This window comes from Oncorhynchus keta, chromosome 4 (genome assembly GCF_023373465.1).
Source record: "Oncorhynchus keta strain PuntledgeMale-10-30-2019 chromosome 4, Oket_V2, whole genome shotgun sequence".
In the NCBI taxonomy this organism is placed as follows: Eukaryota; Metazoa; Chordata; class Actinopteri; order Salmoniformes; family Salmonidae; genus Oncorhynchus; species Oncorhynchus keta.
The window spans coordinates 13,225,661-13,249,299 of NC_068424.1; the positions used below are offsets into that span (position 1 = coordinate 13,225,661).

General features: G+C 43.6%; 1 protein-coding gene across 1 annotated transcript in view; it reads left to right on the plus strand.

Annotated features, from left to right (window-relative positions):
- The window catches only part of LOC127916474 (catenin delta-2-like), a 660,130-nt gene that overhangs the window by 520,238 nt on the left and 116,253 nt on the right, over positions 1 to 23,639 (plus strand). The window contains exon 15 of the mRNA XM_052498259.1: positions 18,429 to 18,618. Within this exon, the coding sequence (XP_052354219.1) occupies positions 18,429 to 18,618 (190 nt within the window). The remainder of the gene's footprint in view (positions 1 to 18,428; positions 18,619 to 23,639) is intronic.

Here is a 23,639-nt window from a genome sequence, read left to right on the forward strand (position 1 = left end):
CAAGTGAGGTAGATAATATACAAAAGTGAAATAAACAATACAAATTAAAAGTAAACATTACACATACAGACGTTGCAAAACAATAAAGACATTACAAATGTAATATTATATATATATAATATGACATTTGTAATGTCTTTATTGTGTAATGTTTACTTTTAATTTGTATTGTTTATTTATACAGTGTTGTAACAATGTACAAATGGTTAAAGTACACAAGGGAAAATAAATAAGCATAAATATGGGTTGTATTTACAATGGTGTTTGTTCTTCACTGGTTGCCCTTTTCTTGTGGCAACAGGTCACAAATCTTGCTACCTCCCAGTAGATATGGGAGTTTATCAAAATTTGATTTTTTTTTCGAATTCTTTGTGGATCTGTGTAATCTGAGGGAAATATGTATCTCTAATATGGTCATACATTGGGCAGGAGGTTAGGAAGTGCAGCTTAGTTTCCACCTCATTTTGTGGGCAGTGTGCACATAGCCTGTCTTCTCTTGAGAGCCATGTCTGCCTACGGCAGCCTTTCTCAATTGCAAGGCTATAATCACTGAGTCTGTACATAGTCAAAGCTTTCCTTAAGTTTGGGTCAGTCACAGTGGTCAGGTATTCAATTTGTTGTTTGTCCCATTTTGTGAAGTCTTGGTTGGTGAGCGGACCCCAGACCTCACAACTGTAAAGGGCAATGGGCTCTATGAATGATTGAAGTATTTTTAGCCATTTTCTAATTGGTATGTTGAATTTTATGTTCCTTTTGATGGCATTGAATGCCCTTCTTGCCTTGTCTCTCATATCGTTCACAGCTTTGTGGAAGTTACCTGTGGCGCTGATGTTAAGGCTGAAGTATGTATAGCTTTTTGTGTGCTGTAGGGCAACGGAGTCTAGATGGAATTTATATTTGTGGTCCAGACGACTGGGCCTTTTTTGGAACACCATTATTTTGGTCTTACTGAGATTCACTGTCAGAGCCCGGGTCTGGCAGAATCTGTGCAGAATATCTAGGTGCTGCTGTAGGCCTTCCTTGGTTGGTGACAGAAGCACCAGATCATCAGCAAACAGTAGACATTTGACTTCAGATTCTAGTAGGGTGAGGCCGGGTGCTGCAGACATTTCTAGTGCCCGCGCCAATTCGTTGATCAATATGTTGAAGAGGGTGGGGCTTAATCTGCATCCCTGTCCCACGCCACGGCCCTGTGGGAAGAAATGTGTGTATTTTTTTTTTCAATTTTAACCGGACACTTGTTGTTTGTGTACATGGATTTTAGAATGTTGTATGTTTTACCCCAATCACCACTTTCCATCAGTTTGTATAGCAGACCCTCATGCCAAATTGAGTCGAAGGCTTTTTTGAAATCAACAAAGCATGAGAAGACTTTGCCTTTGTTTTGGTTTGTTTGGTTGTCAATTAGGGTGTGCAGGGTGAATACATGGTCTGTTGTACGGTCATTTGGTAAAACGCCAATTTGACATTTGCTCAGTACATTGTTTTCATTGAGGAAATGTACAAGTCTGCTGTTAATGATGGTGCAGAGGATTTTCCCAAGGTTGCTGTTGCCGCATATCCCACGGTAGTTTTTGGGGTCAAATTTGTCTCCACTTTTGTGGATTGGGGTGATCAGTCCTTGGTTCTAAATATTGGGGAAGATGCCAGAGCTGAGGATGATGTTAAAGAGTTTTAGTATCGCCAATTGGAATTTGTTGTCTGTATATTTTATAATTTCATTAAGGATACCATCAACACCACATTTTTGGGTTGGAGGGTTTTTATTTTGTCCTGTAGCTCATTCAAGGTAATTGGAGAATCCAGTGGGAGAATCCAAGATTTGTATTTGATCATTTATATGTTTTTGCTCTTTATTCTTTATTATAGAGCAAAAAAGATTGGAGATGTGGTTGACCCATACATCTCCATTTTGGATAGATAATTCTTCGTGTTGTTGTTTGTTTAGTGTTTTCCAATTTTCCCAGAAGTGGTTAGAGTCTATGGATTCTTCAATTACGTTGAGCTGATTTCTGACGTGCTGTTCCTTCTTTTTCCGTTGTGTATTTCTGTATTGTTTTAGTAATTCACCATAGTGAAGGCGTAGACTCAGGTTTTCCGGGTCTCTTTGTTTTTGGTTGGACAGGTTTCTCAATTTCTTTCTTAGATTTGTGCATTCTTCATCAAACCATTTGTCATTGTTGTTCATTTTCTTTGGTTTTCTATTTGAGATTTTTAGATTTGATAGGGAAGCTGAGAGGTCAAATATATTGCCAGGTTTACACCTTCACTATTACAGTGGAACATTTTACCCGGGAAATTGTCTAAAAGGGATTGAATTTGTTGTTGCCTAATTGTTTTTTGGTAGGTTTCCAAACTGTATTGTTTCCATCTGTAACATTTCTTAATGTTACTCAGGTCCTTTGGCTTTGATGCCTCATGATTGAGTATTTCTCTGTTCAAGTAGACTGTGATTTTGCTGTGGTCTGATAGGGGTGTCAGTGGGCTGACTGTGAACGCTCTGAGAGACTCTGGGTTGAGGTCAGTGATAAAGTAGTCTACAGTACTACTGCCAAGAGATGAGCTATAGGTGTACCTACCATAGGAGTCCCCTCGAAGCCTACCATTGACTATGTACATACCCAGCGTGCGACAGAGCTGCAGGAGTTGTGACCAGTTTTTGTTGGTTTTGTTGTCATAGTTGTGCCTAGGGGGGCATATGGGGGAGGGAATGCTGTCACCTCCAGGCAGGTGTTTGTCCCCCTGTGTGCTGAGGGTGTCAGGTTCTTGTCCAGCTCTGGCACTTAGGTCACCACAGACTAGTACATTTCCCTGGGCCTGGAAATTATTGATTTCCCCCTCCCGGATGGAGAAGCTGTCTTCATTAAAGTATGGGGATTCTAGTGGGGGGATATAGGTAGCACACAGGAGGACATGGATATTCCAGGATGATCTGAGGGGGCCTAAATGGGGTGTGGGCATCGTTGACGTGGTGGGGTGTTGATTGGTTGGGGTGGGAGTGTGGATGTGGCTGGTGGGGCTGTGGTCTGGATGTAAGTCCTCTTGGTGTGGGTACTCTATGTGTAGGTCCAGGGGGCGTCCCGCAGGTCTGGGAGAGTATCTTGCTGGTCTGGGTGGGGTGTCTAATGATCTGTTGCTCCTGTGTGAAGTGTTGGGGTTACGTTTGAGAGCGATGTCCTTTAGAGTCCGGACAAAGGTGGGCACTGCTGCCTTGTAGAGGTGGACCTGGTCATAGAGGCTGTTCAAGTCCAGGGTGGAGTGGTGGGCCAGGAAAGCATTTGGTTTTGAGGCACAGTCACGGGAAATACTTGAGTTTACCCGCTGTATTGTGGCAGAGTGGAAGTCTTTTCGTGGTAGCAGGGTGGAGATAGAAAAGTAGAAGAAGCTTTTTCAATCACTCGTTTCAGTGCTGTGGCCACCCTTTCCTGCTGTGCTCTCATGTCGTTTGTGCCTGTGTGTATTATTATGTGTCTCGGTGAACCTCGTTGGTCCTCAGACAGGAAGAAAAAAAAATATTGCATATATTTCCCATTTGAGTCCTTAAGGAGATTAATCTGTGTCTTGTGTATGTCCTCAGTGTGTGGGGGGGGGGTTGTCAAAAGGGCTATCAGGGTGGCTGACAGGGGGGGGGTGTTCAGAGGGGGTGAGAGCCGCTAGGCTTGGTGTTCTTCATTTGTCTGTTCTGCTGTGATGTCGATGCAATGGTCAGGGTCCGGTGTGGACTGTTCTGCTGGCATGCCAAGACTTTTGTCGGGTGCTGAGGTGGGCTGTTCTGCTGGCTTCTCTGCATCTTCTCTGGGTGGCCACCTCTCTAATGGGTTGTTGTCTGTCACACACTGTCCCCCTCAACCTTTCCTCCAGCAGTCTGATCCTCTCCTCTAGTGCTCTGTTCTTCTCCTGATTCTGCTCTTTCTCCTGTTGAAGTTGTCTCACCACTGTCCAGAGTGCATATATGTCTCTCTCCATCTCCAGCTCTCCGGGTCTGGTTAAGGGGTGTTGTTGTACTCGACTGTTGTCTGGGTCTGTGCTGACTGGGGTCTAATCACCTGCTGTTCCAGCTCCACCTGCCTTACCTCCAGCTGGGTAAATGTATCCTTCATTTCAATGAGAGGGTAGTACTCTGTGCTGGGAGGTTGACTTTCCGCTGGGGGTGGCTCGTCTGTGGGGTTATATAATGAAGAGGTCTGGTCTGACCAGCTCGGGGTGGGGGTGTCTTTCTCAAGGGAGAGCTTCTCCTGCTGGGCTGATTCTTTAATTCGGTGAAAGTCCAGCTGCAACTGTTTGGGGATGCCCTGTACCAAATCAAATCAAATCAAATCACATTTTATTTGTCACATACACATGGTTAGCAATGTTAATGCAAGTGTAGCGAAATGCTTGTGCTTCTAGTTCCGACAATGCAGTGATAACCAACAAGTAATCTAACTAACAATTCCAAAACTACTGTCTTATACACAGTGTAAGGGGATAAAGAATATGTACATAAGGATATATGAATGAGTGATGGTACAGGGCAGCATACAGTAGATGGTATCGAGTACAGTATATACATATGAGATAAGTATGTAGACAAAGTAAACAAAGTGGCATAGTTAAAGTGGCTAGTGATACATGTATTACATAAGGATGCAGTCGATGATATAGAGTACAGTATATACGTATGCATATGAGATGAATAATGTAGGGTAAGTAACATTATATAAGGTAGCATTGTTTAAAGTGGCTAGTGATATATTTACATAATTTCCCATCAATTCCCATTATTAAAGTGGCTGGAGTTGGGTCAGTGTCAATGACAGTGTGTTGGCAGCAGCCACTCAATGTTAGTGGTGGCTGTTTAACAGTCTGATGGCCTTGAGATAGAAGCTGTTTTTCAGTCTCTCGGTCCCAGCTTTGATGCACCTGTACTGACCTCGCCTTCTGGATGATAGCGGGGTGAACAGGCAGTGGCACGGGTGGTTGATGTCCTTGATGATCTTTATGGCCTTCCTGTAACATCGGGTGGTGTAGGTGTCCTGGAGGGCAGGTAGTTTGCCCACGGTGATGCGTTGTGCAGACCTCACTACCCTCTGGAGAGCCTTACGGTTGAGGGCGGAGCAGTTGCCGTACCAGGCGGTGATACAGCCCGCCAGGATGCTCTCGATTGTGCATCTGTAGAAGTTTGTGAGTGCTTTTGGTGACAAGCCGAATTTCTTCAGCCTCCTGAGGTTGAAGAGGCGCTGCTGCGCCTTCTTCACGACGCTGTCAGTGTGAGTGGACCAATTCAGTTTGTCTGTGATGTGTATGCCGAGGAACTTAAAACTTGCTACCCTCTCCACTACTGTTCCATCGATGTGGTTAGGGGGTGTTCCCTCTGCTGTTTCCTGAAGTCCACAATCATCTCCTTAGTTTTGTTGACGTTGAGTGTGAGGTTATTTTCCTGACACCACACTCCGAGGGCCCTCACCTCCTCCCTGTAGGCCGTCTCGTCGTTGTTGGTAATCAAGCCTACCACTGTTGTGTCGTCCGCAAACTTGATGATTGAGTTGGAGGCGTGCGTGGCCACGCAGTCGTGGGTGAACAGGGAGTACAGGAGAGGGCTCAGAACGCACCCTTGTGGGTGCCCCCGTGTTGAGGATCAGCGGGGATGAGATGTTGTTGCCTACCCTCACCACCTGGGGGCGGCCCGTCAGGAAGTCCAGTACCCAGTTGCACAGGGCGGGGTCGAGACCCAGGGTCTCGAGCTTGATGACGAGCTTGGAGGGTACTATGGTGTTGAATGCCGAGCTGTAGTCGATGAACAGCATTCTCACATAGGTATTCCTCTTGTCCAGGTGGGTTAGGGCAGTGTGCAGTGTGGTTGAGATTGCATCGTCTGTGGACCTATTTGGGCGGTAAGCAAATTGGAGTGGGTCTAGGGTGTCAGGTAGGGTGGAGGTGATATGGTCCTTGACTAGTCTCTCAAAGCACTTCATGATGACGGAAGTGAGTGCTACGGGGCGGTAGTCGTTTAGCTCAGTTACCTTAGCTTTCTTGGGAACAGGAACAATGGTGGCCCTCTTGAAGCATGTGGGAACAGCAGACTGGTATAGGGATTGATTGAATATGTCCGTAAACACACCGGCCAGCTGGTCTGCGCATGCTCTGAGGCGCGGCTGGGGATGCCGTCTGGGCCTGCAGCCTTGCGAGGGTTAACACGTTTAAATGTCTTACTCACCTCGGCTGCAGTGAAGGAGAGACCGCATGTTTTCGTTGCAGGCCCTGTCAGTGGCACTGTATTGTCCTCAAAGCGGGCAAAAAGTAATTTAGTCTGCCTGGGAGCAAGACATCCTGGTCCGTGACTGGGCTGGGTTTCTTCTTGTAGTCCGTGATTGACTGTAGACCCTGCCACATGCCTCTTGTGTCTGAGCCGTTGAATTGAGATTCTACTTTGTCTCTGTACTGACGCTTAGCTTGTTTAATAGCCTTGCGGAGGGAATAGCTGCACTGTTTGTATTCGGTCATGTTACCAGACACCTTGCCCTGATTAAAAGCAGTGGTTCGCGCTTTCAGTTTCACGCGAATGCTGCCATCAATCCACGGTTTCTGGTTAGGGAATGTTTTTATCGTTGCTATGGGAACGACATCTTCAATGCACGTTCTAATGAACTCGCACACCGAATCTGCGTATTCGTCAATATTTTTATCTGACGCAATACGAAACATATCCCAGTCCACGTAATGGAGGCAGTCTTGGAGTGTGGAGTCAGCTTGGTTGGACCAGCGTTGGACAGACCTCAGCGTGGGAGCCTCTTGTTTAAGTTTCTGTCTGTAGGCAGGGATCAACAAAATGGAGTCGTGGTCAGCTTTTCCGAAAGGGGGGCGGGGCAGGGCCTTATATGCGTCGCGGAAGTTAGAGTAACAATGATCCAAGGTTTTACCACCCCTGGTTGCGCAATCGATATGCTGATAACATTTAGGGAGTCTTGTTTTCAGATTAGCTTTGTTAAAATCCCCAGCTACAATGAATGCAGCCTCCGGATAAATGGTTTCCAGTTTGCAAAGAGTTAAATAAAGTTTGTTCAGAGCCATCGATGTGTCTGCTTGGGGGGGGATATATACTGCTGTGATTATAATCGAAGAGAATTCTCTTGGTAGATAATGCGGTCTACATTTGATTGTGAGGAATTCTAAATCAGGTGAACAGAAGGATTTGAGTTCCTGTATGTTTCTTTCATCACACCATGTCTCGTTAGTCATGAGGCATACGCCCCCGCCACTCTTCTTACCAGAAAGATGTTTGTTTCTGTCGGTGCGATGCGTGGAGAAACCCGTTGGCTGCACCGCCCTGGATAGCGTCTTCCCAGTGAGCCATGTTTCCGTGAAGCAGAGAACGTTACAGTCTCTGATGTCCCTCTGGAATGCTACCCTTGCTCGGATTTCATCAACCTTGTTGTCAAGAGACTGGACATTGGCAAGAAGAATGCTAGGGAGTGGTGCGCAATGTGCTCGTGTCCGGAGTCTGACCAGAAGACCGCTACGTTTCCCTCTTTTACGAAGTCGTTTTTTGGGGGGGGTCGCTGCATGGAATCAATTCCATTGACCTGTTTGTAAGGCAGAACACAGGATCCGCGTCGCGGAAAACATATTCTTGGTCGTACTGATGGTGAGTTGACGCTGATCTTATATTCAGTAGTTCTTCTCGACTGTATGTAATGAAACCTAAGATGACCTGGGGTACTAATGTAAGAAATAACACGTAAAAAAACAAAAAACTGCATAGTTTCCTAGGAACGCGAAGCGAGGCGGCCATCTCTGTCGGCGCCGGAAGTTCCAGTCTTATAGAGATTTACAGTGGGGCAAAAAAGTATTTAGTCAGCCACCAATTGTGCAAGTTCTCCCACTTAAAATCATGAGTGAGGCCTGTAGTTTTCATCATAGGTACAGTATATTACAAACTAAATGAGAAAAAAATCCAGAAAATCACATTGTAGGATTTTTTATGAATTTATTTGCAAATTATGGTGGAAATTAAGTATTTGTTCAATAACAAAAGTGTATCTCAATACTTTGTTATATACCCTTTGTTGGCAATGACAGAGGTCAAATGTTTTCACACACTGTTGCTGGTATTTTGGCCCGTTCCTCCATGCAGATCTCCAAAGATTTTCTATGGGATTGAGATCTGGAGACTGGCAAGGCCACTCCAGGACCTTGAAATACTTCTTACGAAGCCACTCCTTCATTGCCTGGGCGGTGTGTTTGGGATCATAGTCATGCTTAATCAACCATGTTTAATCTTCAATGCCCTTGCTGATGGAAGGAGGTTTTCACTCAAAATCTCACGATACATGGCCCCATTCATTCTTTCCTTTACACGGATCAGTCGTCCTGGTCCCTTTGCAGAAAAACACCCCCAAAGCATGATGTTTCCACCCCCATGCTTCACAGTAGGTATGGTGTTCTTTGGATGCAACTCAGCATTCTTTGTTTTTTTTTGTTTTTTTTTATTTCACCTTTATTTAACCAGGTAGGCTAGTTGAGAACAAGTTCTCATTTGCAACTGCGACCTGGCCAAGATAAAGCATAGCAGTGTGAGCAGACAACACAGAGTTACACATGGAGTAAACAATTAACAAGTCAATAACACAATAGGAAGAACAAAAAGGGGAGTCTATATACATTGTGTGCAAAAGGCATGAGGTAGGCGAATAATTACAATTTTGCAGATTAACACTGGAGTGATAAATGATCAGATGGTCATGTACAGGTAGAGATATTGGTGTGTAAAAGAGCAGAAAAGTAAATAAATAAAAACAGTATGGGGATGAGGTAGGTAAAAATGGGTGGGCTATTTGCCGATAGACTATGTACAGTTGCAGCGATCGGTTAGCTGCTCAGATAGCAGATGTTTGAAGTTGGTGAGGGAGATAAAAGTCTCCAACTTCAGCGATTTTTGCAATTCGTTCCAGTCACAGGCAGCAGAGAACTGGAACGAAAGGCGGCCAAATGAGGTGTTGGCTTTAGGGATGATCAGTGAGATACACCTGCTGGAGCGCGTGCTACGGATGGGTGTTGCCATCGTGACCAGTGAACTGAGATAAGGCGGAGCTTTACCTAGCATGGACTTGTAGATGACCTGGAGCCAGTGGGTCTAGCGACGAATATGTAGCGAGGGCCAGCCAACTAGAGCATACAAGTCGCAGTGGTGGGTGGTATAAGGTGCTTTAGTGACAAAAATGGATGGCACTGTGATAAACTGCATCCAGTTTGCTGAGTAGAGTGTTGGAAGCAATTTTGTAGATGACATCGCCGAAGTCAAGGATCGGTAGGATAGTCAGTTTTACTAGGGTAAGTTTGGCGGCGTGAGTGAAGGAGGCTTTGTTGCGGAATAGAAAGCCGACTCTTGATTTGATTTTCGATTGGAGATGTTTGATATGAGTCTGGAAGGAGAGTTTACAGTCTAGCCAGACACCTAGGTACTTATAAATGTCAACATATTCAAGGTTGGAACCATCCAGGGTGGTGATGCTGGTCAGGCGTGTGGGTGCAGGCAGCGAATGGTTGAAAAGCATGCATTTGGTTTTACTAGCGTTTAAGAGCAGTTGGAGGCCACGGAAGGAGTGTTGTATGGCATTGAAGCTCGTTTGGAGGTTAGATAGCACAGTGTCCAAGGACGGGCCGGAAGTATATAGAATGGTGTCGTCTGCGTAGAGGTGGATCAGGGAATCGCCCGCAGCAAGAGCAACATCATTGATATATACAGAAAAAAAGAGTCGCCCGAGGGTTGAACCCTGTGGCACCTCCATAGAGACTTCCAGAGGACCGGACAGCATGCCCTCCGATTTGACACACTGAACTCTGTCTGCAAAGTAATTGGTGAACCAGGCAAGGCAGTCATCCGAAAAACCGAGGCTACTGAGTCTGCCGATAAGGTACTCATCCGGGGTTGCGGTTAGCTAGATAGCTAGTTGTGAAGAATCCAGGTGAAAATGTTCCGTTTGCGGTGGGAATCCGGGGATAAAAAATAATAGGTCCGTTATGCTCTGGTTAGAGTCGCGTTGTTCGAACTGGCGAGAGCTTTCCGAGCTAAAGGTTAGCTGATGACCGGTTAGCTAAAGACCGCAAGCAATGGTTTGCTGACTGATAGCTGGTAGCTGGCTGGTAGTTAGCTGGCTAGCTTCAGTTGAGAGGTTCCGGATCCAAAGTAGATATAAGTACTTTAGAAGAAATTAGCTACATTGGGTGAGGCGGGTTGCAGGAGAGTATTTAGAAGTTGAGGTTTAACAAAATGTTTTAATAGATATGCAAAGAAAAATATGTTTAAAAAATATAAAAAACGATATATACAAGGGACACGACACGACAAGACGTTCGACTGCTACGCCATCTTGGAACGATCATCCAAACACGACAAGTTGAGTTTTTTTCCAAAAAGTTATATTTTATGTTTCATCTGACCATCTGCCATTCTCCCAATCTTCTTCTGGATCATCCAAATGCTCTCTAGCAAACTTCAGACGGGCCTGGACATGTACTGGCTTAAGCAGGGGGACACGTCTGGCACTGCAGGATTTGAGTCCCTGGCGGCGTAGTGTGTTACTGATGGTAGGCTTTGTTACTTTGGTCCCAGCTCTCTGCAGGTCATTCACTAGGTCCCCCCGTGTGGTTCTGTGATTTTTGCTCACCGTTCTTGTGATCATTTTGACCCCACGGGGTGAGATCTTGCGTGGAGCCCCAGATCGAGGGAGATTATCAGTGGTCTTTTATGTCTTCCATTTCCTAATAATTGCTCCCACAGTTGATTTCTTCAAGCCAAGCTGCTTACCTATTGCAGATTCAGTCTTCCCAGCCTGGTGCAGGTCTACAATTTTGTTTCTGGTGTCCTTTGACAGCTCTTTGGTCTTGGCCATAGTGGAGTTTGGAGTGTGACTGTCTGAGGTTATGGACAGGAGTCTTTTATAATGATGACAAGTTCAACAGGTGCCATTAATACAGGTAACGTGTGGAGGACAGAGGAGCCTCTTAAAGAAGAAGTTACAGGTCTGTGAGAGACAGAAATATTACTTTTTTGTAGGTGACCAAATACTTATTTTCCACCATAATTTGCAAATAAATTCATTAAAAAATCCCACAATGTGATTTTCTGGATTTTTTTCTCATTTTGTCTGTCATAGTTGAAGTGTTCTGTCTTAATTGAACTCTTAAAGAAGGTCTGTGAGAGCCAGAAATCTTGCTTGTTTGTAGGTGACCAAATACTTATTTCCCACGATAATTTGCAACAAATTCATTTAAAATCCTACATTTTCTGGATTTTGTTTTCTCATTTTGTCTGTCATATTTGAAGTGTACCTATGATGAAAATTACAGGCCTCTTTCATCTTTTTAAGTGGGAGAACTTGCACAATTGGTGGCTGATTAACCTCATAGTCCACCAATACCGGATCCGGGTTCGTGACTACGGCTCAAGCTCATTAGCATAACGCAAAATGCGAAAAAATATTCCTAAAAATATTTAACCTCCACACATTAACAAGTACAATAGTTCAAATGAAAGATAAACAAGTTGTTTATCTACCCAGCAAGTCAGATTTCTAAAATGTTTTACGGTGAAAACATAGCACATATTTATGGCAAACCACCACCACAGACATAGCTCATTTGCATAGCCAAGTAGGAAAAAATATGCAATCAACAAACGCAGGATTAAAAGAAAAATCATTTCACTAACCTTTTGAAATCTTCATCAGATGACAGTAATATAACATGTTACACAGTACATTCATTTTTTTCAATAATCTGCAATATATATCCATAAATCTCTGTTTACAATGATGCATCGTTCAAAAATGCTACTAAAATGTCAGGAGAAATGCCGATAGCTCCGGCAGATAACGTCAGCTAACAAGGAATACACATCATAAACTTTGACTAAATATGCATGTTTTACATATGTATAGGAAGATACACTTCTTCTAAATGCAATCGCTGTGTTACATTTATTTTTAACATTACAGGTTGCGTTCACTAGGCTATACTAGGAGTCTGCGCTATCTTGGAGTCGACAGAAACCCAAATTTACCACGTAAATATTCCCTTACCTTTGCTGTTCTTCCATCAGAAGACCTGGAAGGGATTATATACTTACCAAACCAGCGTTTAGTTTTCAAGTCTGTGTCTTTCGGTTCTCAAAATAGCCACATTTCGGTCGAAATGTAGGCAAAATTCAAGTGGATGCGCACCAAAACGTCGAAATTACATATTATATGTTGAGTAAACTTGTCAAACTATGTTCATAATTAAGCTTTAACATGTTATAAAGGTGCACAGAAATCGTGAGGACGAACAGAAACACACGTCGTTTAATCGATCCTGAAGAAAATACATCACCCGGCCAGAGCGCGCGTAACAGTCACCTTTTTTTTCGCTTGGCCGAGAGGTTTCGGCTTGCTCAAACTCCCGTGAGTGTGCGATTCAAACAATGAGAAGCCCCATTGAAAGCAGGCTTCGCAGACTGTTTCCAGAGCGGTAGCTGTTTGGGAAGTGCGTGTGAGTTGGGCCAACTTTTTCCATGACAAGAGAGCATTTGGGAGAATGCATGCCCTGAGAGTTCTGCTTTACATAGAGACCACATTTAAACGGTTTTAGAAGCTTTAGAGTGTTTTCTATTCGATACTATTTTTTATATGCATATATTAGCATTTTGGGGAAAAATATTTTCAGTTTACTATGGGCACGCACTTTCTCCAACAGGGGCAGTATAGAGCAAGAGTTCTAAGAGGTTAAAACCTTTTTTCCCCATTGTATATTAGCTGACTCAGAGTCCTCGTTGTCAAGTATCCTGAGTTTCCACCCCTCTCTTAACAATGGGGTAGTGTGCTAATATAGCACTGTGCCATGCCAGGGGATGGTTTGTGTGGAAGATAAGGTTGCTGATGTTCCCATTCTTGTAATAGTCAAAAACATTTTCCATAAGCAGCTTCATTTTGTAATCTTTTCTTGCCTTATCATTCTTTACATGCACAGGGTACTGTATTTTAATTACCTCTGAACAGCGGAAGGCAGCTTCTAAGGCCTCTCCATTTGGTTGGGGTAGACTGTTCCACCCTCCTGCCATTGTTGGGCTAAAGGGCTTTGACACCTCTCACTTGACACGTCAGTGCTAATTGAAGTTGTATCAAGCTTGGCAGCATTAATTTAGCATTCAGTCCCTATAAAGTAATGTAATGCATTTTTATTCTTGGCTTTTGGAAATAAAATATAGTTTCAGACTAAACATTACTCACTCAGTTCCAGGTTGGATGGTGTTTTCAGGTTTCTGTTGTATTCCAGAGAATTTGCTGTATAGAATAATAATCCTTGGTAGTTGTAAATCTTCCAGGTGATTCCGTAATTCCGTCCAAAATCAGGTTGTAGATTTTGAGTTTTGATTTGAAGTGAAGGTTATGTTGTAGAGGGTAGCATCCTGTATATGTTCCTGGCAAAAAAAATCCAAGTTTATCTAACTATGAATCTATCTTTTTTCAGAACATGCAAAAAAAAATGCAGGAGCTCATCTGATCATGACCTGCTATCTATCTCTCTCTCTCTCTCTCTCCATCCCCTCTCTCTCCCTCTCTCTCTCCATCCCCTCTCTATCTGACTCTCTCTCCATCCCCTCTCTTTCTCCGTCTCTCTCCATCCCCTCTCGCTCCCTCTCTCTCAATCCCCTCTCTCTCTCTCTCTCTCTTTCTCTCTCTCTCCCTCTCTCTCTCTCTCTCTCATCACCTCTCTCTCTCTCTCTCTCTCCTCTCTCTCTCTCTCTCTCTCTCTCTCTCTCTCTCTCTCTCTCTCTCTCTCTCTCTCTCTCTCTCTCTCCTCTCCCCCTCTCTCTGTCTCTCTCTCCATCCCCTCTCTCTCTGACTCTCTCTCCATCCCCCCTCTCACTCCCTCCACCCCCTCTCTATCCCTCTCTCTCCACCCCCCCCTCTCTCCCTCTCTCTCTCTCCATCCCCTATCTCTCCCTCTCTCAATCCCCTCTCTCTGTCTCTCTCTCCATCCCCTCTCGCTCCCTCTCTCTCAAACCCCTCTCTCTGTATCACTCTCATCCCTTCTCTCTGTCTCTCTCTCTCCATCCCCTCTACCTGTCTCTCTCTCCATACAAACCCAAGATAAAATAAATAAGCATAAATATGGGTTGTATTTCAATGGTGTTTGTTCTTCTCTCTTTTCTCTCTCTCTCTCTCTCTCTCTCTCTCTCTCTCTCTCTCTCTCTCTCTCTCTCTCTCTCTCTCTCTCTCTGTGAGATGGTTAGTCAGACCTGGAGGAAGCACTAATTAGTGTGGTTGGATTGTTGATGAGATGCGTGTGTCACAGTCCACCAATAAGACACCAGCTCTCAACCATCAGAGAGAAGACATCTGCTCCGCCATCTGACTGCAGCTTTCCTCCCGCAGACTTGGAGTGTTGTTGGTGGTGGTAGTGTATGTGTTGTGTGTGCTTATTATGTGTAGGGTAGGTTGAGTCAGTGTGTCTAGTTGGAGGGGGTGGACATAGAAACAGAGAGAGAAACAGAGAGAGAAACAGAGAGAGAGAGAGAAAGAGAGAGAAAGAGAGAGAGAAACAGAGCGCGAGCAACAGAGAGAGAGAAAGAGAGAGCGAGAAACAGAGAGCGAGAAACAGAGAGAGAAACAGAGAGAGAGAGCGGTAAAGAAACAGAGAGAGAGCGCGGGAGAGAGAGAAACAGAAAGAGAGAGACAGAGAGAGACAGAAAGAGCGAGTGAGTGAGCACCAAACACCAAATTGAGGCTGCATGCAGATCTCTGCAAAAGAGTAAATCACCAAATAATGCATGCAGATTAGAATTAGGATTATACCTGCTAATTTTTTTAAAACAAAGCAAACTAGAATGTTATTTGTCCCTAAACAGAGAGTACACAGTGGCAGAAAAGCTGACCACTGTGACTGACCCAAATTTAAGGAAAGCTTTGACAATGTACAGACTCAGTGAGCATAGCCTTGTTATTGAGAAAGGTCCCCGTAGGCAGACATGGCTCTGAAGAGAAGACAGGCTATGTGCTCACTGCCCACAAAATGAGGTGGAGACTGAGCTGCACTTCCTAACCTCCTGTCAAATGTATGACAATATTAGAGACACATATTTCCCTCAGATTACACAGATCCACATAGAATTTGAAACAAACCCAATGTTGATAAACTCCCATATCCACTGGGTGAAATACCACAGTGTGACATCACAGCAGCAAGATTTGTGTTTATTTTTTTTCACTTTTGTACCTTGAAATATTTGCACATAATATGACATTTGAAATGTCTTTTATTCTTTTGGAACTTTTCTGAGTGTAATATTTACTGTTAATTTAGTTGTTTATTTCACCTTTGATCATTATCTAGTTCACTTGATTTGGCAATGTTAACGTATGTTTCCCATGCCAACATAGCCCTTAAATTGAAATGGAATTGAGCGCGAGAGAGAGCTTAGAGCGAGAGAGAGAGAGAGGTAGAGAGAAATAGATAAACAGAGAGAGACATAGTGATAGAGAGAGAGATAAACAGAGTGAGTGAGAGTAGGAGAGATATGTTTCCCATGCCAATAAAGCCCTTAAATTGAATTGAATTGAGATAAACAGAGAGAGAGAGCGAGAGTGTGGGAGATATGAATCCTGAGAGACAAAGCAAGAAGAGCATTCTATGCCATTAAAAGGAACATTAAAATTGAAGTTCCAATTTGAATCTGGCTCAACATTTTCCAATCAGTTATAGATCCAATTGCTCTTTATGGCAGCGAAGTATAGGGGTCCACTCTCTAACAATAAATTTACCAAATGGGACAAACATCCAATCAAAATACTGCTTGTAGAGTTTTGCAAGACTGTATTGCAAATGCAAAGAAAAACTAAAAATAAGTCATGTAGAGCAGAATTGGGACTTATTCTAATAGAAAAAATACCCATCAAACTTTACAACCATCTAAAAACAAGTGACCCCAAAACATTCCATCACACTGCTTTACAATGTCAATATATTAAACAAGAGATGAGTCCCCTCAGCCAGCTGGTTCTGAGGCTCAGTTAACTAAACCAAACGAACCCCACAGAGCCTCAGAACAGCACTCAGAAAATCTGGCCCAACCAAATCATCACAAAGCAAAAATGAAAATATATCAACTGTTGGAAAGACACCACAACAAATCTAAGTAAACCTCAATGCTATTTGTCTCTAAACAGACAGCACATGGTGGCAGACTATCTGACCACTGTGACTGATAGAGAACTGAGGAAAACATTGACTATGTACAGACTCAGTGAGCACAGTCTGGCTATAGAGACCGGTCGTCACAGACAAACCTGGCTGCCCAGAGAGGACAGGCTGTGCTCACTCTGCTCCAGGGGAGAGGTAGAGACAGAGCTATATTTCCTATTACACTGTGACAAATACTCAGACCTAAGAGAATATTTCTTTCCCAAAATTATAATTCAATACAAAGAATATGAAACTATAAAATATCAAATCAAATATTTATTGGGTGAAAAGTCTAAATGTGCAGTTTTGGCAGCCAAATATGTGTCCTCCTGCCACAACCTGAGGGACAGCCAGTGAAAAGTGCAATTTAATGTCAATAATATTTCCCATTTAGTTTTGTTTTGTCTTTCATACCATATCATGTGTCTTCTCAGTCACGTTGGTCTACTACTATGGCTTTAATGTATTATTGTTCTCATTAATATTGTTGTTGTAGTTGCTGTTAATGATAATCCCATTTCCACTACTACTATTATTATTGTTGCTGGTCCAAACATTTTGTGTTAGGTATACTTTGACAATGTAACTTGCCATGTCAATAAAGACTATTGAATTGAATTTAATTGAGTGGGAGAGAAACAGAGCGAGAGAGGGAGAAACAGAGAGAGAGAGAAACAGAGAGAGAGAGAGTAACAGAGAGAGAGAGAAACAGAGAGAGAGAGAAACAGAGAGAGAGAAACAGAGAGAGAAACAGAGAGAGAGAGAGACACAGGGCGAGAGAGAGTAACAGAGAGAGAGAGAAACAGAGAGAGAGTAACAGAGAGAGAGAGAAACAGAGAGAGAGAGAGTAACAGAGAGAGAGAGAAACAGAGAGAGAGTAACAGAGAGAGAAACAGAGAGAAGAGAAAAGAGAGAGAAACAGAGAGAAACAGAGCGAGAGAGGGAGAAACAGAGAGAGAAACAGAGAGAGAGAAACAGAGAGAGAGAAACAGAGAAACAGAGAGAGATACAGAGAGAGAAACAGAGCGAGAGAGAGAGTAACAGAGAGAGAGAAACAGAGAGAGTAACATGAGAGAGTAATAGATGAGAGTAACAGAGAGAGAGAAACAGAGAGAGAGTAACAGAGAGAGAGAGAAACAGAGAGAAAGAAAACGAGAGAGAGAGAAAACGAGAGAGAGAAACAGAGAGAGAGAAACAGAGAGAGAAACAGAGAGAGAGAAACAGAGAAACAGAGAGAGACAGAGTGAAGCATGTGTTAGTGTAGAGTAGTGTGATAGCAGTCAGCAGTACATGAGTCAGTAATAGATGACATCACAGCTGATCCATTTGGCCCTCTGCCCTGTCTAACAGCCAAATAGATGACATCATAGCTGTTCCATGTGGCCCTCTGCCCTGTCTCACATTCTAGTATACATGCCTATACATTATTAACCACCAAATCCATTGTTATTCTATTGTCCACTTGGCCCTGGATTTACAAGATACCTGAACATGTAAACATTTTTTTAAGTCAGTCTTGGTCGTGATGCCAAGTGTACATTAGTTGAGACGCTGTTGATTGTGTTAGAGTAATTGAGCGTTGTTTGTGCACAGACCCGTGCTTTCTTAATAAATTGGCCATAAAAATTGCCTCTTTTTCCTGTTTTTGTGTTGGGTTTCAATCTTAATTAGTGTCTCTCAAATCTAAACTGCCAGACCGACATACCGTCACAGATGAGAGAGGAGGAGTGGAGGAGTGGAGGAGTGGAGGAGCCGGAGGGGGAGGGGGGCTTGAAGTTTAAAGCAGAGTTGTTTCAATGGAAAGCACCAGAATAACAATGACAGTGTCGTATGGTTAACTGTTGCTTAGAGACAGATGTCAGATGTTTCTGAGCTTGTTGATGACTGTTCCTCCTCTAACACACTGTATGTACTGTGTCTGTATTCTAACCCAACTGTCTGTCTGTCTGTCTGTCTGTCTGTCTGTCTGTCTGTCTGTCTGTCTGTCTGTCTGTCTGTCTGTCTGTCTGTCTGTCTGTCTGTGTGTCTGTCTGTCTGTCTGTCTGTCTGTCTGTCTGTCTGTCTGTCTGTCTGTCTGTCTGTCTGTCTGTCTGTCTGTCTGTCTGTGTGTGTATCTGTCTGTCTGTCTGTCTGTCTGTCTGTCTGTCTGTCTGTCTGTCTGTCTGTCTGTCTGTCTGTCTGTCTGTCTGTCTGTCTGTCTGTCTGTGTGTGTGTCTGTCTGTCCTCAGGTGTGTTGTGGAACCTGTCGTCATGTGATGCCCTGAAGATGCCAATCATCCAGGATGCCTTGGCCGTTCTGACCAATAGTGTCATCATCCCTAACTCCTCCTCCTGGGACTCCTCCCACAATCTCCATGACGACCGCAAGCAACACACACACACTTCCCAGGTGCTTCGCAACGCCACTGGCTGTCTCAGGTGAGTGGAGAAGGAACACACACACACAGCGACAAGCTCGCACAGTCTCACGGCAGAATCCAAAGTTCGTTCATAAAAATCACATTTCAAAGGTTAAGTTTTGGTATTAATTCTGCTTAGTTAAGGGTTAAAACAATGACTGCCTAACACTGGGATCGAACACGTGACCCTCTGAGCCAGAGTCCATCCACCATCCACCATCCCAGTCCTCAACACCCTGTCAAAACCCAAGCCTACTTGATGGCAATAGCGCTCACTATTGCCCCTAGTGAACAGTTTTGAAGTCATCTCCCAGTGTACACTGCTTACCTGGATGGATGTGGATTTTCGCAGTTGATTTTGAGCGACCTGGCTGCGAGCACACACACACACACACACACACACACACACACACACACACACACACACACACACACACACACACACACACACACACACACACACACACACACACACACACACACACACACACACACACACACACACACACAGCTTCCTCTCTGTGTTTGTGTTTAAACCTTCCCCACAACTTCACTGACATCCTTGACTCCACTCCATCTCTCGCTAACCTGCTGAGAAACCATAAGGTGGATATTGCATTATTATTTCTGTGTTAATGGTATGGATTCATTATGCAGTGATTTCCCTAACCTCTGCTTCTACATTACACTGCAGCAAAGTGAAGGAGATAGGGGAGCAGGATTCATGCCATAATGTTTAATGACATTTTGACACAGTCTCTTTCTTGTGCTCTCGCTCTTGTTGGTTGTATAGAAGTGATAATGCCTGAGAAGCCGGTGTTCGGAGGGTTTGCCTAACAACACCCATGCCAATATGTCCTCCAAACACCGGTTTCTCAGACATTATCACTTAAATGGAATGTTTTCCCTCGTGTGGGAGGTTTTGTGGGTTTTGACACTCTTATGTAGGTGTCATAACCTGCCCATAAATTACGCAATATATGTCAGGTGTAAATATATGTCACGACAGGTGTAAATATATGTCACGACGGGTGTAAATATATGTCACGACGGGTGTAAATATATGTCACGACGGGTGTAAATATATGTCACGACGGGTGTAAATATATGTCACGACGGGTGTAAATATATGTCACGCCACGTGTAAATATATGTCACGACAGTGTTAAGATCATATTATGAGAGGTTTTTACAAGTTATGTTAGCTGTTAAGACATATTGTGACCATGTTATGACGCTGGTTGTCAAGTAAAGTGTTATCTAATTAATGTGTACAGTGATGCTGAGCAACTACCTCAGGAGTTTCTCACACACAACAAAGGACACACGCGAGCGCACGCAAACACAACCCCCAAGTTTAACTGTTGCTATGGATACCACACAGAGCAGGAGCGTAAGATAGAAAGAAAGAAATAAAGAAAGAAAGTGAGGCTGATATTCAGCTCCAGAGAATTTGCGCTTTGTGCTCTGTGTGTTGTCAACAGACTCATGGCTCAGAAACAGGTGTAAATGTATGGGGTCGTGACAGTGGTATGACCACGTTATGACAAGTTATGTCAGCTGTTATGACATATTAAGAAATGGTTATGGCCGTGCCATAATGTGTGATCACACTGGGGGTCAAGTGAAGTGTTATCCATAATTATTGTGCATCAAATCCCGCTGTGGTGGTATATATATATATATATATATTGCTGCATGTAGTCATAATCCTTAAAGTATTCATTCATTTACAGTATTCAGAGGAAATACAAGCTTCCACGGAATCCAGAGCAATACATCAAACACTGTTATGTTAAATTCATACACATGGCCCCTGATACATACCCTTAAGTGACAGAACATACAGTGTGTGAGATGGAGTGGAGTTATAGATATTGTTATTCCTGCTCTCTGTGCTACCACCTCAGGGGGAATCACTGTAGCTGCCGCGGTGGAAAATGTGTAACAGAGAGCTGAGCTGTTTCAGAATGTATGTAGGATGCCAATACCTGTTGAATGGTCCAGTGACAGACTGTGAGCCCTGTGCTTCACACAGCTCTCTGAGTGCGTGAAAGCACGGTCGGTCTCTCTCTCCATCCTTTTGAGATTTTTCGTGACAAAACATATCTGTCCGGCTGTTTGTAACAAAAGTTTATCTCAATACTTTGTTATATACCCTTTGTTGGCAATGACAGAGGTCAAACGTTTTCTGTAAGTCTTCACAAGGTTTTCACACACTGTTGCTGGTATTTTGGCCCATTCCTCCATGCAGATCTCCTCTAGAGCAGTGATGTTTTGGGGCTGTTGCTGGGCAACATGGACTTTCAACTCCCTCCAAAGATGTTCTATGGGGTTGAGATCTGGAGGCTGCCTGGGCCAATCCAGGACCTTGAAATGCTTCTTACGAAGCCACTCCTTCATTGCCTGGGCGGTGTGTTTGGGATCATTGTCATGCTGAAAGACCCAGCCACATTTCACCTTCAATGCCCTTGCTGATGGAAGGAGGTTTTCACTCAAAATCTCACGATACATGGCCCCATTCATTCTTTCCTTTACACGGATCAGTCGTCCTGGTCCCTTTGCAGAAAAACTGCCCCAAAGCATGATGTTTCCACCCCCATGCTTCACAGTAGGTATGGTGTTCTTTGGATGCAACTCAGCATTCTTTGTCCTCCAAACACGACGAGTTGAGCTTTTACCAAAAAGTTATATTTTTTTCATCTGACCATATGATATTCTCCCAATCTTCTTCTGGATCATCCAAATGCTCTCTAGCAAACTTCAGACGGGTCTGGACATGTACTGGCTTAAGCAGGGGGACACGTCTGGCACTGCAGGATTTGAGTCCCTGGCGGCGTAGTGTGTTATTGATGGTAGGCTTTGTTACTTTGGTCCCAGCTCTCTGCAGGTCATTCACTAGGTCCCCCCGTGTGGTTCTGGGATTTTTGCTCAACGTTCTTGTGATCATTTTGACCCCACGGGGTGAGATCTTGCTTGGAGCCCCAGATCGAGGGAGATTATCAGTGGTCTTGTATGTCTTCCATTTCCTAATAATTGCTCCCACAGTTGATTTCTTCAAACCAAGCTGCTTACCGATTGCAGATTCAGTCTTCCCAGCCTGGTGCAGGTCTACAATGTTGTTTCTGGTGTCCTTTGACAGCTCTTTGGTCTTGGCCAAAGTGTAGTTTGGAGTGTGACTGTTTGAGGTTGTGGACAGGTGTCTTTTATACTGATAACAAGTTCAAACAGGTGCCATTAATGCGGGTAACGAGTGGAGGACAGAGGAGCCTCTGAAAGAAGAAGTTACAGGTCTGTGAGAGCCAGAAATGTTGCTTGTTTGTAGGTGACCAAATACTTATTTTCCACCATAATTTGCAAATAAATTCATAAAAAATCCTACAATGTGATTTTCTGGATTTTTTTTCTTTCTCATTTTGTCTGTCAAAGTTGAAGTGTACCTATGATGAAAATTACCAGCCTCTCTCATATTTTTAAGTGGGAGAACTTTCACAATTGTTGGCTGACTAAATACTTTTTTGCCCCACGGTATACAGTTGAAGTCGGAAGTTTACATGCACTTAGGTTGGTGTCATTAAAACTAGTTTTTCAACCACTCCACACATTTCTTGTTAACAAACTATAGTTTTGGCAAGTCGGTTAGGACATCTACTTTGTGCATGACGCAAATAATTTTTCAAACAATTGTTTACAGACAGATTATTTCACTTATAATTCACTGTATCACAATTCCAGTGGGTCAGAAGTTTACATACACTAAGTTGACTGTGCCTTTAAACTGCTTGGAAAATTCCCGAAAATAATGTCATGGCATTAGAAGCTTCTGATTAACATCATTTGACATCATTTGAGTCAATTGGAGGTGTACCTGTGGATGTATTTCAAGGCCGACTGTAACGGCTGTCTCTGACGAGGAGGAGTAGTAAGGATCGGAGGACCAATGCACAGCGTGGTACATGTTCATGCTCTTTATTAAACCAAGCGAACACTGAAACAAAACAATAAAGGACACGTGAAATAACCAACCGAAACAGTTCCGTGTGGAACACACAGACACAGAAAATAATCACCCACCGAACACAAGTGGGAAAAGGCTACCTAAGTATGATTCTCAATCAGAGACAACGAACGACACCTGCCTCTGATTGAGAACCATACCAGGCCAAACGCAAACACAACATAGAAAACGGAACATAGACAACCCACCCAACTCACGCCCTGACCATGCTAAAACAAAGACAAATCAAAGGAACTAAGGTCAGAACGTGACACCTACCTTCAAACTCAGTTCCTCTGCTTGACATCATGGGAAAATCAAAGGAAATCAGCCAAGACCTCAGAAAAACAATTGTAGACCTCCACAAGTCTGGTTCATCCTTGGGAGCAATTTCCAAACGCCTGAAGTTAGCACGTTCATCTGTACAAACAGTAGTATGCAAGTATAAACACCATGGAACCATGCAGCTGTCATACCACTCAGGAAGGAGATAAGTTCTGTCTCTTAGAGATGAACGCACTTTGGTGCGAAAAGTGCAAATCAATCCCAGAACAACAGCAAAGGACCTTGTGAAGATGCTGGAGGAAACAGGTACAAAAGTATCTAAATCCACAGTAAAATGAGTCCTATATCGGCATTACCTGAAAGGCTGCTCAGCAAGGAAGAAGCCAGTGCTCCAAAACCACCATATAAAAGCCAGACTACGGTTTGCTGCACATGGGGACAAAGATGTCCTCTGGTCTGATGAAACAAAAATAGAACTGTTTGGCCATAATGACCATCGTTATGTTTGGAGGAAAAAGGGGGAGGCTTGCAAGCCGAAGAACACCATCCCGACTGTGAAGCACAGGGGTGGCATCATCATGCTATGGGGGTACTTTACTGCAGGAGGGACCGGTGCACTTCACCAAATAGATGGCATCATTTTTACTAGGATTAAATAGCAGGAATTGTGAAAAACGGAGTTTCAATGTATTTGGCTAAGGTGTATGTAAACTTCTGACTTTAACTGTATATATATATTTATATGTGTGTTTGTGATA